At 38.0% G+C, this 18,005-nt stretch overlaps 1 protein-coding gene across 1 annotated transcript in view; it reads right to left on the bottom strand.

Moving 5' to 3' along the window:
• LOC136834877 (citron rho-interacting kinase-like) overlaps positions 1-17,653 on the bottom strand; it is a 33,363-nt gene extending 15,710 nt beyond the window's left edge. Inside the window, exons 1-22 of the mRNA XM_067097697.1 lie at positions 17,566-17,653; positions 16,161-16,382; positions 15,200-15,375; positions 13,567-13,647; positions 13,053-13,216; positions 12,248-12,434; positions 11,330-11,443; positions 10,568-10,724; positions 10,051-10,228; positions 9,530-9,653; positions 8,966-9,112; positions 7,841-7,960; positions 7,242-7,373; positions 5,819-6,169; positions 5,292-5,384; positions 4,783-4,960; positions 4,136-4,350; positions 3,782-3,913; positions 3,027-3,143; positions 2,380-2,493; positions 2,096-2,224; positions 66-163 (exon numbers count right to left, since the gene is read on the bottom strand). Coding sequence (XP_066953798.1) covers positions 66-163; positions 2,096-2,224; positions 2,380-2,493; positions 3,027-3,143; positions 3,782-3,913; positions 4,136-4,350; positions 4,783-4,960; positions 5,292-5,384; positions 5,819-6,169; positions 7,242-7,373; positions 7,841-7,960; positions 8,966-9,112; positions 9,530-9,653; positions 10,051-10,228; positions 10,568-10,724; positions 11,330-11,443; positions 12,248-12,434; positions 13,053-13,216; positions 13,567-13,647; positions 15,200-15,375; positions 16,161-16,377 — 3,224 coding nt within the window. The 5' untranslated portion in view covers positions 16,378-16,382; positions 17,566-17,653. The remainder of the gene's footprint in view (positions 1-65; positions 164-2,095; positions 2,225-2,379; positions 2,494-3,026; positions 3,144-3,781; positions 3,914-4,135; positions 4,351-4,782; positions 4,961-5,291; positions 5,385-5,818; positions 6,170-7,241; positions 7,374-7,840; positions 7,961-8,965; positions 9,113-9,529; positions 9,654-10,050; positions 10,229-10,567; positions 10,725-11,329; positions 11,444-12,247; positions 12,435-13,052; positions 13,217-13,566; positions 13,648-15,199; positions 15,376-16,160; positions 16,383-17,565) is intronic.
• Positions 17,654-18,005: the final 352 nt, after the last annotated feature.

The raw sequence follows: 18,005 nt of genomic DNA, 5'->3' as shown, positions 1-18,005 counted from the left end.
TATTTGTGCTCTGTCAATAAAGAATAAATTACACTACTTAACCAAAATCCGAGGAGGTAACTTACGTCTCTTCGTCATGCTCCTTTATTTTATCGTGGAGCGCCATCATTTCAGTGAGCTCCTCGTCTTGCGTTGAACAAACTTCCTTGAGCTGTGATATCACCTGGACAAAACAAGAGATCAATTTGAAACCTTCATAGCTGAAATGGTGCCCAACAAGTCGATCAAAAATGAAAACAAATGGATGCCATAAACATATACAGGTAGTGCTCGAGTTACGATAATTCGACTTACGATAATTCGCTTTTACGATGGGATTAGCAATTAATATCGATACGACAATATTTTGAAAATACGTATTTTTAAATTTCGCGGGCGACTGGCGCAGGCAACAACGTACAATCAGGCAGCGTACGGTGTACGATACGTTGGCCCGAGAGGCTGGAATAGGTACATTAATTCAATGAGCCGACCTCACTTGCACTCGTTGTGTCGGAAGTTAAAATAGGTCAGTGTTCGTTTGCAATTTTTGTGCGTTTGTAAATACAGGTAGTGCACGAGTGACGATAATTCGTCTTACGATAATTCGAGTTTACGATGGAGTTAGCAATTAATACCGGTACGACAATATTTAGAAAATATTTTTAAATTTTGAGCGGGCACAAGCAACAGCGTACACTACAATTGCCGTAGAATCAGGCAGCAAGAAAGACCAACTTACAATAGACCAACTTCTTTTTCTCCATCTCTTTATTCCATCTTCTAGTTAAAAAAGTAAGAGAATAATAAAAGCATTGTTAGTAACCTTATACTCTTGCGAAAATGCGTGCAGCCATAAACAACCGAACGAGACTGTTGTTTTGCTAATAACCAAATCGGATAACAACTGTTTTGCTTGTATTTCAACCATCATGACGGTTAAACAATTATCGTAGTTATGTTAAAAATGACGTTAAGTACTGATATGTTTTTACACTACCCTTATCCGCTTTTGAGAAAAGATCGGCAAGGAAATATACTGCTGCAGTAAAATTAAGCTGCAAGTTGTAGCTGACGCTGAGAAAAGAATGTTCAAGCTGCTAATGACTATAAATTATTGTACATTGGCAACATGGATGAAACTCGACCGCAAATAAAATTGGAAAGTATTTTAATCAAAACTACTGGACATGAAAGAACACATATTACTGCTGTTTTCACGCCGATAAAAGATACATACTGAAAAGCTCGTGGTATGATGATGAAATCAAGAGAAAATAGCTTAACGGAATCTTGATTTTTTTGTTTACACAAAACAAAGGGACAGCCGCCAATGTCATCTACTAACGAAAAAAATGGCTAAAATAATTTCACAATGAGACATATTTAAGTTATATTTCGACATAAAAACACTTTGTATAACGAAAAATACACATGTCCCTTATAAATAAAGTATCTAGAGATTCATTTACGCTAACTTGAAGCAAGAAATGCCCTCTGAACCGAGTTAAATGCATTGAAATAAAGACCGCATGATCGATTCCGAAACCAAAACATTTGATCGCTATGATCGGAATTAATAATGCAAAAGCAGTATAAGAATATTTACGATTGGATACAGTGTAGTAAAGCATAACATTTTAAAAGATCCATGGAAAAGATGCACATTCGCTATTTTGATGTTTGTATAATACGGCGGTGTTATGTGAAAATAGAATACAGTATAATGTAGGCTAGGCTACCGTATATGATATACGAAAGTGCAGGCCAGGCCTTGTTTGTTATTCAATTCCTCTTAATACTGGCTTATCATGTCAGTCTGCATTCAACCTGCAGAATTAGCTGACACTAATAATTACTATACCATATATGTATAAAGTATACTGTGTAGTGTAGGCTAGGCTACCATATATGTATAGATGGTACTGATTACCCTAGTGTAGGCTAGGCCATATTCGAGTTACGATTTTTTCAACAAACGATGGGTTTTTTGGAACCTAACCCCATCATAAGTAGGGGAATACCTGTATAGCACTGATTTTATCTAAAGAGCTCAAAGCTAATCCTCTGACCACAAAATAAAATAAAATACTGTAAACAATGCACAGCTACTTACAGACTCTGAGTGCTGAAGCTTTTTATTTAAGTCTGCTAATTCCTTTTTATATCCTTCAATCTCTTTCTTGACGTCATCTTTACCTGCTTCTGCCATCTTGATCTGACTCTCCAGGCCTCTTTTTTCCAACTGAAAACGGAAAATGTGGCATAACTGGTTACTTTAAGAGATCTTCAAACCAGTACAATACATTCCTAATAAGTTATGTTTACTTGATGTGCTAAGGAACTCAACACGTTTTAAAATACACACTTTAAAAAGGTTATAAAATGAATTCACTTTACCTTCAGTCTGTCACAAAGCTGGAGAGCGTCATTCAGCTTCTTTTCAAGTTCACCCGAGGCTTTACTGGCATCTTGCAATGCTTTGATCTTATCTTGAAGAACTGCAACATTTTCCTGAAAGTTGAACATGACTTAATTCGCCAACTTCACATTAATTCTTATAAGGAAAACTTTCTGACCAGAGGATACTAAAATTTCTTTGGCAAGTCTGTAACATCTTTTCCTCTCTATTATATTTCCTCAAAAATACATTTGCCGTACATTTCTTTGGCGTTAATTTCTTTTGTTTGAAGCAACTAACACAAACTTAGTGTTTGGACTGAACAATTCTGTTCTATTTACAGGTTTGTCTTCTATTCTATCTGACTAAACTGTTACATTAAGTATCTTTGAGTTTAATGTATCCTGCAATTAACATAACTCTATCTTTAATTCCTTCTTGATGGCATTACATAAGCTTGCAAAAACAATCACCGACAGTACTGCTGGAACTCTACTTCTTCCTATCTGCTTACTAAGACAGATAATTATTTAAGCAACAGGAAAATGCTGTCATTACTGCTTGCATTAGTACAAGTTTTAGTTACCTTAGCTAATAATAGTTCCCTCTCAACAACCTCAAAATAAAATGAATGAAGAAAAGTTACCTGATGTGCCCCTTTTTGTTTTTCCTTTTCTTCTTCCAAAGCCTTAATAGAATTTTCCAGCTTTTCAATGTTTGCTTGAAGACCATCTGCATTCTCACTGGCAGATTTTATTGACTCCTTTAGAAAAGAAAAAGAAATAACTTAAGTACCAAACTGAGTATACAGCACAGGATTTACCAACATGTGTAACAGAAAATTATTTTTGTTGCATACTACCCTCATCATCGCATTTGTGACGATGCAAATGATGCAAAGTATTTGAGCAACTAAGTTAATTGCACTAAGAAAGTTAGTAATCTCTGACTGTCCTTTCTAGCTGTTAAAGCATTACACCAATTAGGTTGCTACCCAGTTGCCAAAGGTTCCACATTCAAATCTAAGTCACCCTGGTGCTTTGACAAGACACACAGTTGAACTGCATCACTACTCAAGATTTGAGCTTTACAGTTTGGGATACTGGGTCACAAAACGCAAAAAACTTAGTTGATATATCTCGGCACGCTAAACCAGTTGTTACATAAAAGAGAAATAAGCCGAGAAACAAACAATCTGATTTTATGGTGACCTAGCAAAAACTTCTGAAGAGATACTGCTGGTAAGTTATTTAAATCAGTCATTAATCAACAACCACACTAAATTATTCTGCTTCCCTGTTCGACAATTATAATTACCCTAAGCAAGAAAACAAAATACTGTAAACAGGCGCTTTAAACAAAGTACGATCGCACTTCACTCAGCCTAGAAAAAGCTCTTACATCCTTTTCTCCCAGCTGGCTACGCTGTTCCTTTACTTTCTCTCGGAGATACGAAATGGTGTCTTGAGCCGACTTCGCTTCTCGCTCAGCGACGCGGATGTCAAGCTTGCTGTCGGACAGTTCCTGTTTAATCTGAAAGTTGAAAGTTTCATTTACAAAAATGTACTAATCAATCAAATGTAACAGTTTTAGTTTAAACACGAGACATGTTTCTGATAGGTATCTCATCGGTTACAATTAAAAACATTTGTAAGGAACACTGGCCACAAATTTCTTGGAAATTGAAATGACATATACTGCACAAAATGGTAAAGTAGTTGCAGGCACCAATTCCAACTACATTTTCATAATTACCGCTTGCAACTCCTCTGAAGTTTTCTTCAACTTCTCTTTGTCTTGGCTGTGAGCTGTCTGGGCAGAACTGAGCTGGGCTTCCAGGAGCTGGATCTTCGTTTGATACGTTTCCTCAATAGCCTCAGAGGATGATTTCTTGCTCTCCAAGTTATGGACTGTCTCGTCCAACTTCTTCAGGAGAAGTTCCAGTTCTGCTATTTTTGTCTGATGTTCACCTGTCGGAATGGAACGTAAAATTTAGGCCAGAGGCCAAGCGCTGGGACCTATGAAGTCATTCAGCGCTGAAAGGGAAACTGAGAGTAAAAAGGTTTTAAAGGCGTAACAGGAGGAAAGCCTTGCAGTTGCATCATGAAACAACTGTTAGGAGAGGGTGGAAAGTAAGGAGGAGGAAAGAGACTATTAACAGAGGTACAGTAAAAGGAATGAAATTGCCTGCACTTATGGGCTGAAGGGATGCTGCAAAGAACCTTAAGTAATGCCTACAGTGCACTGCATGAGGTGCACCAATAGCAATAACCCCCTACTAAGGATTTTCACCTGTTACAAGAGTTTAGCCAAGTATTTTAAACAACTCAAATAATATCCATCAACAGAATATCCAACAACATTCAATATAAAATATGAAATATGCAGGAAAGTGTTCATACCTTCCCTTGTTCTGACAGCTGACAGCTGACTCTGAAGACTGACTTTGTCTGCCATGGTCCTCTTCAGCTCCTGATCTAGTTCTCGAATCTTAGCAGAATGCTCTTCTTCTTTCTGGATGCTAGTGGAATCAAGGGATGCCAGGCTGTACCTCGATTCATTCAGCTGATCTGTTAAACTCTAGGTGCAGACAAAGTTATTATATTGAGGTGTGATCTAGGGATTAATATTCTAAGGATTATTATTCAAGAAAGGTGTGAAAGTTACACCACAGATGCTAGTCAGAAAATTAACAATACTGTGCCAACAATCTGAGCACCAAAAAATCCATTAATTAACATTTTACCTACTATACAGTGGTCTCTAAGATATTATTTCACCCCCAAAAAAACCCAGTACACTCTCATTTGCAATGAGAGTGCACAGAAGTCCAGATTATTTCAGTTGTCAGCAATGCTAAATGGTGTATGTTTAGAAAACAATACTACGTTTCCTAACATGAAATGCTTACCTTTAGTTCTTTTCGCAATGATGCACATTCTCTCTTCTCCTCTGCTAAATGATCTTCCAAGGCTTTGACATGGTTCTTTCTTTCTAAGCTCTCCTGGAAATTATTTGCTAATTAACTCTTGTCAAACTGGCATCATATAATTATCTATAATTTTCACTAAAAATTGATCCAACACTAAAAAAAAAGCAAGGCTGTTTTGAATGTAAATATTACAAAGCTAATGTAAATATTACTAAGTTACCAAGTCAAAACCTTTCTCTATTTAGCTGGTTCAAAAGCCAATTCCAGCTAAAAAGAAAACAATGGCATCAACAGATCAGGCGTATATATGAAGGCATCAACAGAAGTTAACAGGCTGCATAATTAGAAGCAAACCATTTTTGCTAGTCAAAATTAATATGGATTTTTATAAATTAATCAAACATCAGCACTGAATACTAAACCAACTGTTAATCAAAACACCTTAAAGTCACCTACCCCCATGCACCTATGCATTTTACTTTCATCATAAATACAAAGTGTCTTACCTGCTCTTTGGCATTTTGCAACTCCTCCTCAGCATCTAACAACTTCTTGTGGATATTCTCCACTTCCATTTCCAATTCCGCAACCTGCTTTTCCAAGAGCTTCTTGCCCTCGTTCACAAAGGCATTTTCACTGCTAATTTTTTCCAAGTTGATCAAGGTCTCTTCAAGCTGTGCTGCAATCTTCGTCTTCTCTTCCTTGAGGACGTCGTGTTTCGAAGTCCATTCCTCCTTCTTTTCTTTCAATTCAGTGTTCAAACTTTCCAGCCGCTGTTTGCTGTCTGCAGCCACCTGGCAATTACCTACGCAGTCTTTTTCAATGACTTCTCTCGACTTTTCCGCGTCTGCCTTTTCCTAAGGAAGACAAAAAAGAACATTTATAATAGTCATCTGCATCATGAACAAAAGCAATGCACTCAATCAGGAAATTGTAAGATAAAGCTAAGTACGATACACAGGTCACAATTTAGAATGAGAGAAATTCCTTGATAAAAGACATCTCTTCTAAACGTAACTAGTACTATTACCCAACTCTGAAGACTTGACCAACAATGGCTAACGACTTTAGCAAGGCAGCTTCATCAGTTGAATAGTCTCTACAATGCTTGTAATAACTCTCATACTTTGCAATATACACATACTCTAACGGAATAAAACCAATGTATAAGATAAGCATCAGTTCATTATTTTTGAAAGATATGCAAGCAGTTTTCCCATTTTATCATTCTTAAAACATGAGCAAGGAGTTTTCCTATATCTTTCCATACAATAAAGTAGTTTCCTTATATTTTTCACAAAAGATAAGCCAACAGTTTTCCTATATTATCAGTCACAAAAGATAAGCCAACAGTTTTCCTATATTATCAGTTTTAAGTGGCTTAGCAAAACTACCACGTCACATCTACAGACTCTTATATGATCCATGTAAAGAGCCCATTATTAAACTGATAGGAAATTTGAGCACAGTAAAGTTCACAAAGCTGATCAGCCGAGTTTATGAAGGAACATGCAAAAAGTAATGAAGTTAAGAGCAGAGGCACACTGTCAAGAACCTTCAGTATGCTCAGCAAGGTACACAACAAGTGGCATCCCACACAAGGAGTATTCTAAGAAAAGAAAGGATGCAACATTTATACATTCACTAAACAAAAGTGGCAGAGATACATAGTATTCAGCAGCTGGACCAAGATGGGGTTTAGAATATAAGAGGGGATGAGGAACAGTTACCCAGAAAACCATTATATATGGACTAACAAGACACAGACCTGTGAGAAGGCATGAAATCACAGGAAAACGTGATAAATGATGACCAAGACCTGATGCAAACCAGATCAGAGCAGAGGGGAGAGAACTAATTTTGCATCTAACCCATTAAAGAGAGAGTACACCTTTTGTCTTGAAATGTAACAATGAAGAAAGGACTTGCCTTTTTGTCAAGCAGCTTCTGAAGTTTTTGGTTTTCCATTCCGACTTTCCTGAAGACTTCCTCTCTTCTTGCCAATTCAGCAAGAGCTTCCTTATGCAATGACTGCAGCATCTCACACTCATCTCTGTAGGCCTGCAACACAAGAGTTTCTCATTAGAAACTGACGTCAAACACTGAGTGAGGATTTTCCCGAGAAATGATGAATTATTTATTAAAGGCAAATATCCACCTTTTACACCACAAGATGCAGAATTTGCTAAGTGGAAATTCAGCAAAATCACTTCTAAACACCTCATATTGTAGTTTGCTTTTGCACATTCTTTTTTTTTAATCTACCAATAGGGTTTTATACTTGATATTATTATAAATATTGCTTCCATATCAAAATGCAACTCAAATTCGGTTTCTCTCCTCATAGGACTGAGGTTAAATTATTATTTCCCTCTTAAGTAAAACTTCATAAAAAACTACATTAAAAAAAAGAAAATACTGTACTATCAAACTGGAATTCACACACGCAAATTACTTACCTGTCAACACTCACTAGTGTGGTAAGTGATAACATACATAATTAAATAAGTGAAATAGGATAAACTTACCTGTAATTTTTCTACCTGGTCTTTCTGCCACTTATTTTTCATGTCTCTGACTAGATTGACAGTCTTTCTTTCTGTCTCCAAGCGATCTTTCCTCTCCAGAGCCAAATCTCTCTTATAAGACTGTCGAAAAAATTGCAAAATACACTGTAGTCAATAAACAATTGGATATAAATAACGTATTATTTACACATTCGATAACATAAGAATCAGCACCAAAACTAAAGATCAGAAAAAGTAAAACAAATTCTGAAAACTTCAGGAATGGAATGGAACATGAAATTTAGGCCACAGGCCAAGCACTGAGGCCTGTGAGGCCATTCAGTGCTGGAAGGGGATATTGAGAGCAAAAATGTTTTATAGATGTAACAGGCGGAAATCCTCACAGTTGCACTATGAAACGATTGTTAGGACATGGTGCAGAGTAAGATGGAAAAGAGAGAATATGAATGGAGGTACAGCAAAAAAAAAAGGGAGTGTTGCATCTAGGGGCTGAAGGGATACTGCAATGAACCTTTTGTGATGCCTACAGTGAGCTACATGAGGTGCACTGACAGCAATACCCCCCTCTGGCATGAAAATTTCCTGGCATCTGTCTCTGATATTTTCTGTTCCCTTGAAGTGAGTTCTTTGCAGGATTTGCTGGGTAAGTTTTTATGTACCATATGCTTATGCTCACTCAATCTGTCTGCATGGCGGGAGGGCAGTATATAAATGAATTTTTAAAATGATATAATGCTTCTGAGATATACACACTCCTCTACTTGCGAACTTTCAGATACGAACAACCGTGACCGTAAATTAAAACTGTACTTTGCTGTATTATCACAATTTGCTTAGTGTATTTATTGTATTTAGGTTTTACATATTCTTATTAATAAAATACAGTACAGAATTAGTATTGTGTTTTAGCATGAAAAAACATAAACAGTAATGTACTTACTGACTCTGAGTATATCAAGTTGGACTTAAGAACAAATCAAGGTATAAACAGCCATTCGGATCGTAACCCACTCACAAGCAGAGGAGCATCTGTGCACCTTTATGAAAGTTTATATCAATTTATGGTTCCCTTAAATAATGGTTCTCAAATTACTGAGTTTACAACATAAACAGAAGGTACCTTACCGCTGCCACCTTTTCTTTGGCGACATTCTCGTCTTCCAGACGCTGCCTCTCCTTCTCCAGAAATGTGACTCTGGTTTCTGCTTCGACTATTTTCTTCTTCATAGCAAGAGTCTGACGGTGCAGTTCACTGTCTGTCATGTCCTTGAGCTGAAAATATAAGGTGTCCTTCAGGTACAAGATATGTCTTTTGATGGCCAGGCTTTAAACAAAATGAGTGGGTCGAGTCTTGATATACTGGACATGATTCCTTTAATACACTTTATGAAGAAAATATAAAAGGCTAGGAGCAAAATGTTACACATCCACAAAGCCTAGTTTAATATAAATGCAGTGTCCCTTGACACTTTACACAGTATACGGTATATTAAGAGCTGCTGATGCCTAAAAAGCTCTAAGAGTTATCTCTTATTTTTTCTATCAAGTAAAACATTAGGCTGAATAAGCAACTAGAACAGAATATAAGACTCTGAACTACAGCCCATTTAAAAATAAATCCTGCAGTTTCTTGTCAATGCAGTATAAATAATAAAATGAGTCGTATACCACAATTAATAAATACAACACCTGAAGTCTTAATTCATGGTTCTCCTTCTTCTGGGCCTTCAGCTGTGCCTCCAGGTGAGACGGTTCTTTCATGGATTCTTCCATGGCTGAGATATCTTGACAAATGCTTATCCTCCTAGATTCCCTGTAACACAAAGTGAACTCTTAAATGGGGCTAAAGTCATAACGTAAACCTACGAACTAAACAGTTGATTAGAGTTGTGAAATTCAGGCAGCCAAGCATTGGGGCACTTTTGGCCATTCAGCTTATGACGTATATTAACAGCTCATAATTTCCTCCTTCACACGTGAGTTCGTGTCTAATATGGAAGCTTAAAGGAAACTATAAATCTGAACGAATTCACTTAAAAAATACACCAACAAAACTTCACACCTACTCAGCACTGGAAGACTAATTAAAACATATCAATTGCACATAAGTGATTGCGGGACAGCCTACAGTTTCCCTGAGCGATTCTGCTCTAAGCTTTAATCTCAACTAGAAAACTGAGTCAGTGCCATACTTGCAACAATGTACTTACGCTTCTGGATGTTCAGTGTGTCTGCTGTAGGTGAAACCAATGAAAGGCAGATTCTTCCCTGTGAAGCCGTGCCTTGTCCTGAAGGCGTCTACATCCGGCACTCTCCTCTCGTTTTCAAATTCTTCAAAATTACTCGTGTCGTCAACGCTGTTCACGACAGGCACAAACGGTGGCTGGGCTGAAAGGAGGCTTGTGATTACGTGAATTACAAATAGAAACTACAATATATTCTTGATTTCTATATCTTTAGAATCACATCCTCAGTAAAATCAATGACGATAATGACGTGCCAGATAAAAGCGCTGTAATTAAAAACGTGATTGATGGCAGTTCCCTATCCAATGCAAATCCATTCCGAGCATTCCTCTGAGCTGTCATCAGTCTATCACCAAGCAATATGATCTGTGAATCAGGATGTGTTTACACAGGAAACTTTATTCGGAAGGAACTTAAATAACACTACAGAGGAAGGAAAGCTTATAAGCAAGCCTATTACATCCTGGCTGAAACCACTTACAGTTTCTCACGTCATTCCAATTGACGTGCAGGAAAAAATTATGCTGGATAATCACTGGGTACGTCAGGCGATGGTTCGAGTCTTTGAGGAGTCCCTTGATCAAATCCTTCATTTGGCTGCTGGCAGCATTCTCCTCATCATTGAATTCTAAATTTTTCTGCAGGACAAAAGAATGATGAGCAAGATTTGCTCCTAAGATCACAGAATCTGGAATTTGGAATATAAAATCCAGGTCAGAAGTCAAGCACTGGGACCTGAGGTCATTCAGCACTAAAAGAGAAACGAGAGTAAAGGTCTGAAAGGTGTAACAGGAGGAAAACTTCAGTTGGACTATGAAACAATTGTTAGGAAAGGGCAGAAGGAAAGAAAGATAGAAGAGAATGTGAATGGAGGTACAGAGAACAGAGTGAAAGGGGTTGCAGCTAGGGGTTGAAGGGACACTGCAAAGAACCTTAAGTAATACCTACAGTGCACCATGTGAGGCATACTGATGGCACTAACGCCCTATGGGGAAGTCCCTTATTACTGGAGAGTTTTATACTATTAACTATACTAATTGTTTAGGACAATTCCATTGCGCTATACTTAAATCCAGCAGTATTACATTTTTTCCAATGAAATCTTCATTATCACTGCAATGGTCTACAACAATATCGCGAAGGCAAGTAACAACAAAGTATTTAAAAAGTACCTTCTAAGCTACGCAAAGCTTATATTTGAAACTCATCAAATATTTATAGTGAATCAAGATTAAAACCCTACCTGATGATTCATGATGTTATTGTAAGTGGCCACCACGTTATCTCCTCTGAACGGCGTATACCCATAGCACATTTCGTACGCCATGATGCCGAGTGACCAAAAGTCGCACTCCACCTGGAAGAATGCAGTTTCAATTGCATGATCTCATTATAGTGAATGAAATCTAAAATTTAGGCCACAGGACAAGCACTGAAAGGAAAACTGAGAGTAAAAAGTTTTCAAGGTGTAACGGGAACAACCTCGCAACTGCACTATGCAAAAATTGTTAGGAGAATGGAAAGTAAGATGGAAAGAAAAGAATATGAATGGAGGTACAGTAAAAGAAATGAAAGGGGTTGCAGCTATGGGGCCAAAGGATGCTTCAAAGAACCTTAAGGAATGCCTGCAGTGCTCTATGTGAGGTGCACCGATGACACTAACCCCCTACTGGTTATGTATTGTAAGTTCTAGATGACCTTTAATCACTGATAATAGTCACAGAACTAAAATGGTCCAACATTTTAGAACAGCTCAGACTTGTTACTAAGATATGCCCCAAGCAAGAATAGGAATGAAAAAATTAGCATAAAAGCTCACGAGCAAATGAAAACTCACACATATTCATTTGAGACCCTGACCTGTAGAATTTCACACAAACTCAGTCTACTAAACAAAATACTGTATTACTACAGTACTTATCTGATAGACTGATATGGTTTGAACATGTGGGGAGAAGGGGGTGAGAAGCTGAAGAGTAGTGTTAAACCTCAAAAGAAAATTAAGGCCCAGAAAACCATGAAGAAACAGCATAGATGAAGACCTACAGCTCACAAGCCTTCGGGCTAAAGTGCAAAAGACAGACAGTGGAGGGAATCCGTTTCCTCTCACAACATAAAGGAAAAATACTATGCAGAAACAACAACGACGACAATGACTTACTCCATACGACATACTGCTTCCAGGCTTCTCGTTCACAAACAAAACCTCAGGAGCAATGTAATCTGGTGTCCCTACGGGCATTTTGCTTCTTACGATACCAGACGATGTGAGTTTGGCAGCCGAGCCGAAGTCTGCAAGCTTGATGTGTCCGCAACGGTCTATGAGGATGTTCTCTGGTTTGATGTCTCTGCAATGTAAAAATCATATACATCAAATATACAGTACCTGAAATGCATTACATACACTGTACATTACAGTACAGGTCTTAGTAAAACCTGACCTGCCACACAACAATAGGGACAAAAGAGTAATGATATTTTGCAATTAAATGGAATAAGCTTTACCATTTGTAAAACCTACCTCCTTGATAACCTAACACTCTCCAAGTCTCAACAGTGCTTGTATTTCAAGGAAATTGTCGAAATCTTCCACATTAGCGTCAGTCCTTCCTTGGTGCAAAGCTAATTTATAGAGCAAATCCTGTTTTCTTATGGGATGAATATGGATAATTTTCATTTTCTCAACCCACAAGACTTTCCCAAATAATTTATCCTCAGCATGATATAAACCTTGGACAATGGTAACATTCAAGAACTTGGCCAGCTGGGTGAGAAGAGGCCCAAAAGGGACACATGAAGAGTAAGACATGCAAAGGTAATGCAGCTGGACCAATGGACGCTACAAAGAACCTTTGTCATTGTCTGCATTGCACCAAGCAAGGAAGACTACAAGTACTAAACCCTACGGGCACTCTGGACGATAGTCCCTGTGGGTTGTAAAGGGACCGAACCGCATGCTGCCTCACCTGTGCACGTAGCCCATAGAATGCAGCGTGTGAATGGCCTGAGTTACTTCCGCTAAATAAAATCTTGTCATGTCCTCATCGAAAACATTGTCGTATCGATCTAGCAGAGAGAGTAAGTCTCCGCCAGGATGGAAATCCATTACTAGATACAGCTGTTGGTCATCCTGTAAAAAGCAAAGAGTCACACACAGTAGTACTGGATAATGGTCATAATACTGGACATGAATACAAAACTGAATACATTAAAAATTAAATAGCACGAAATATACAGATACCCTTTTATCGCTATTCACTACAACTACAAAATGGATGACAGAGAAACGAAACAGCTGAATGACAGGAACTAACGCAACAGACAAAAGAGAATTTGTGTTGGAATGGTGCATATCACTCAGCATCCAAACAGACAACAGTCTAGTTATCGTTACTATACTTATCATTAATCAGTTAACTTGAGGAAGCAAATGAAACACATCATCAATACAAAGACCAGCTAATATTAAAAAATGCTAACCTGAAAGGCGTACTGGAGATGAGTCAGCCAAGGGGACGTTGCCTTGGCCATAATGTCTCTCTCTTCTTCGTAAAACGCCACCTGAAAACAGCAATTACCTACGGTGAAACACTATAATTCGCTATACAGGTATTTGTAAGTGAAACACTATAATTCACTATACTTGTAAGAGTCTAGAGAAAGAAACTGATAAATTCTTACAGGTGGACAACGTTGTTTTAGCAGATGCATTAAATGTGCAAACCAGATGTCCTAAGAAATATTGTGAAGCAGTTTAGAATTCTGAAATCCCATTCTGATGGCTTGTGGTGATTACAAGGCACTTGACATTGTCCACAGACCAATAAACTGTCATGGAAGGCCTTACATTGTATTCCTCTTTAATATGTAACGCTAAATAATGGCACACATGCTAAATTACTGATGATGGAGTTTCGTAGGGTGAATCTAATGTGGATTGCTGTTTTTGTCCTTCTCATTGATTTTATCAAGAAAAAAATGATTGGAGATGGAAGACAAGGTCCAGATTGGAGTAGCAACAGAAATTTGAGACTTAGAATATTCAGATGATACTGTCTTAATCAGTAATACATCACAAGATTTACATTTACAAAGTTTGCTTAACAGAATGCATCACATATCTGGCAAGATGGAATTTACAATAAATATTACTGAGGACAGAGTAAGGACAAAATAATGAAGTACCACTAGACGCACAAGATTCATGAGGTAGTCTCAAATATTTAGGATCAATGATATCCAATACAGGTTCTCATGAGTGGGAATAAAGTGAAATACTATAAAAAAAAAACAAGTAGGCTGAATAAGATTTGGAATAAAAAAAGACTGAAACTGCATACTAAAGTCAAGAACTTGCATCAAGTTTAGTACAATCTGCATTGCTATACAGACATGATTTTTGGTATGACAACGAAACTACTGTACCGCATAAACAATTTGAGAAAAAGGCTTCAGGAAAATTTAGGGAGTCAGATGGCAGCTGCAACAGGGTGAAAAATGATACCATAAGTGAAATCCTGTTAGTTCCACTTTTAGTGAAGATAAAATTCTTGGGAATAGGCGATGGCTTAGACAAGTCCTTTGCACCAACTAAGTGAGACTAGTGAATGTCAGCTGGCTTAGTTGGAAGACCCAGACCGTCTTGGATGAGAACAGTGAGATAGAAGGCTAACAAGGAATTGAACACAAAATTTAGGCCAATGAGGTCATACAGCAACGTAAGAGAAACAGAGTAAAAAGGTTTTAAAGGTGTAACAAGAGGAAAAACTCGCACTTACATCATGAAATAACTTTTAGAAGGTGGAAAGTCAGGTGAGCGACAATATGGACAGAGGTACAGTGAAAGGAATGGAAGAGGTTGCAGCTTGGACTGCAAGTAATTCCTGCACCGATGGTAATACCCCACTACAGGGAGTTAGCTAGGGATGAGTGGAGATTTGCGGAAATGAAAGCTCAAGAAAGGCACGAGTAGAGGAATTCACGAGTCCCATAGGCCCTTAATAGTGTGGCACCAGAGACAGAGTTAACGACAAAACCACAGAAATGAGATGCAATAGTTAAAAAATTATCAGTACTTGCAAGCAAACATTGAATTCAATCTAAACTGTCTTACATGTTTCTGAGACAATGTCTCTGATTTCCGAAGGATCTTCAGGGCGAACACGTTGCCCGTTGCTTTTTCTCGTACCACCTGGACCACACCAAAGTGGCCCTTGCCGATGACCTTCTTCTGTTCGAAATCATTTAGGTTTACTCTCAGTTTCTTTACTTCTGTAACAACACCTCGAACTGCAAAGACAGAGAGAGAGAGAGAGAGAGGAGGGTGAAATCACTAAAAATGTTACAAAGCAGCATTTCCAAAGATAACATACAGAAATAAAAATTCTCTTTACAAGATGTTCGAAAATCAAGTAAATTAGGCACGTACACTACTGAGTACAGTAAACGTGTTGACACTAACAAAATTTGTTTTATGCATAGCCTCAAGTTTCTGAAAATAACAACTACAGGATTACAATCAACAAGCAAACCCAACTAGGGATGAAGCTGAGAAAAAAAATAACCAGTTAATGCCTAAATTACATCCTGATATTCAAACTGTTGTAACTTGAGAGACTGCAAGCAAAACTACAAGCAGTCTAACAAGTAAAAACTTCACAAGTTCTGAGTTTTTGAAAATTCAATTTATGAGGGACGAATATTCTGTGCAGGCTCAGCTCCTCTTTATTGTTAGGTAAAAAAAATCAAATCTGGCAGTGAAAATGGTCTCAATCTAAGTTAAGAAATGAAATCCCAGTACCATTAAAAGCCTGTGACCTTTCAGCCTTATGTACTGGCAAAACTCTACACAAAAAGATGAGGGAGAATGCAAGTACAATATCAATGTGGTTCAACATTTATCCACTAATTATACTTTAAGTAAAATGAAGTTTGCAATAATCAGTTCTGTGGTGGTTAGAGACATCTTTCACCAGAAAGTCCCATTACAATTAACTAAAAATTTTCAGTGATTTTAGCTACAGAGGCTAATAATATTCTCCGAGAACTATACAAATAACGCACGATAAACCTACACTTATCAACAAAGGCAGCTACATTTTCTTCCTTCTTCAACTGCTCGTTGTTGCACTCGTCATACAGAAGGAGCAACCCATCCAGGAGTGTTTCGTGCCCGATAAACTGCTGCGCCGTGAGCCCTTTGTTGGAGCTGTCATTAAGCCCCGATCGGCTGACTAGCGACGTGAGGAGACGAATGCGCTTCGTAATGGGCTCTAAGGTAGACTCCGTCATTTTGGCTGAAATCAAAATCAGAGATTAATCACGCAGGCTCCAGTCTGAAAGTGCTTGGGGAACTACTAGGCTTCTTGTCTGAGATTAACACTAGACTAAGCCTTTGGTGTCTAAAACTAGGAATAGGGTAAGCCTTTCTTGTTGAGACAAGGACTAGTCCAAGCCTAGTCAATGCCTACCTGGTCCCCAAGCAGACCAGCCTAGCCTGGTTGGCTCGGCAAATTAGCCGAGTTCGGGTCGTTTCGGCCATAAGTCATTTAGGTCGTAAGCACGTTTAAATGCAGAATGGGTGTCGTGGTTAGTACCAGGCCCTTGGGGATGTAGGTAAAACATAAAATAACGACGGTAAATACCAAACATAACGTCTTGCGTTGTTTCGGATGTTGCGGCCTAAATGACCTACGGCCGAAACGACCAGGACCGAACTAGCCTACTGTATTAGGATACCTGAAAGTGGCAATTACCCGGGCAACTTTGGCCGCTTAATCTAGGCTATGCCAAGTGTCAATTCTTAAAATAATCATTCAATACAGGGTAGGCCTATCAACTAGGCCCAAAATAGAGGCGAAGTGTCTCAGTGTAGCCTAGCCTAGCGACACACTAATATCTCTTAGTTTCTAGGCTTCCTTCGTCCACCTAGCCTGGTCAACTGTCCAAGACTGAGCTGTCAGAAGGCCTATTAGTCTGATGTCCAAAAAGAAACGAAATTCCGAAGTTAGGCCCACCATAGGCCACCTTTGTAAAGTAGGCTGTAGGTGAAATGAACTAACCTAAGCGGGTGCAGGCAAATGTGGTCTTAAAATTAGGCAGTATAAGCTAGAATAGGTCAGTCTAAGTAATAGAAGAGGTCAGTCTAAGAAAAAAAAAAAGGCGTAACCTTCGTAACGTGTTAATTCAGGCCCAGTCTAACGTTCGTTAACCATTTGAATAAAAATTGGCAAAAAATATTATCACAAGGTTAATTTAAGTTATTAATCATCTCCCAAAAATACCTGCGTTTAAATTAACACAATTAAAAAGTAATTTAACCTCAAACTGTCAAAATGGCCCAAGACGTTTGTTTACCGTCAGACCACCAGAAGTCGGTGATGGTAAATCGGCCTATTTCAGCCTCCCATTGCATGACAGAGGCCTAAATCCGACACAGAATAACAACTATAAGTCACTTCAAAGAAATGGGATACTCACCTGAATAATTATAAGACGAACATTTGAAATTTTCACGAAAAAACTTAAGAATCAAAACAATAACAAACGAGCCGCCTCTTTCAAATGTCCCTCGACCCACTGTGATTGGTTGGCCACGTTGCCGGAGTAAGATGATTTCTCTTTATTCGTGTTACAGAACTGTCTAATCATTGAAGGTTATTTTTAAATTATTGAAGAAAAGACATTTAAAAATATTCTAATCAGATTTATATACACAGAATGAATAATTAGTTTTAGTTTATATTTGAAGGTTTGGGCGTTTAATTTTTAGAGCTTACGTACCCGTATCTCAAAATCGTCGTGTTCACCCTCGTCTTAAAGGAAACCTTTTTTTTATTTAAAAGAAATGTGAAATTTATTTGAGTAAATGTTATATATATGTATATATCTCTCTACAAAATAAATAAATAGTTTAAGTT

The sequence above is a fragment of the Macrobrachium rosenbergii genome, chromosome 54 (genome assembly GCF_040412425.1).
Source record: "Macrobrachium rosenbergii isolate ZJJX-2024 chromosome 54, ASM4041242v1, whole genome shotgun sequence".
In the NCBI taxonomy this organism is placed as follows: Eukaryota; Metazoa; Arthropoda; class Malacostraca; order Decapoda; family Palaemonidae; genus Macrobrachium; species Macrobrachium rosenbergii.
This window is presented reverse-complemented; position numbering and strand designations above follow the sequence as displayed.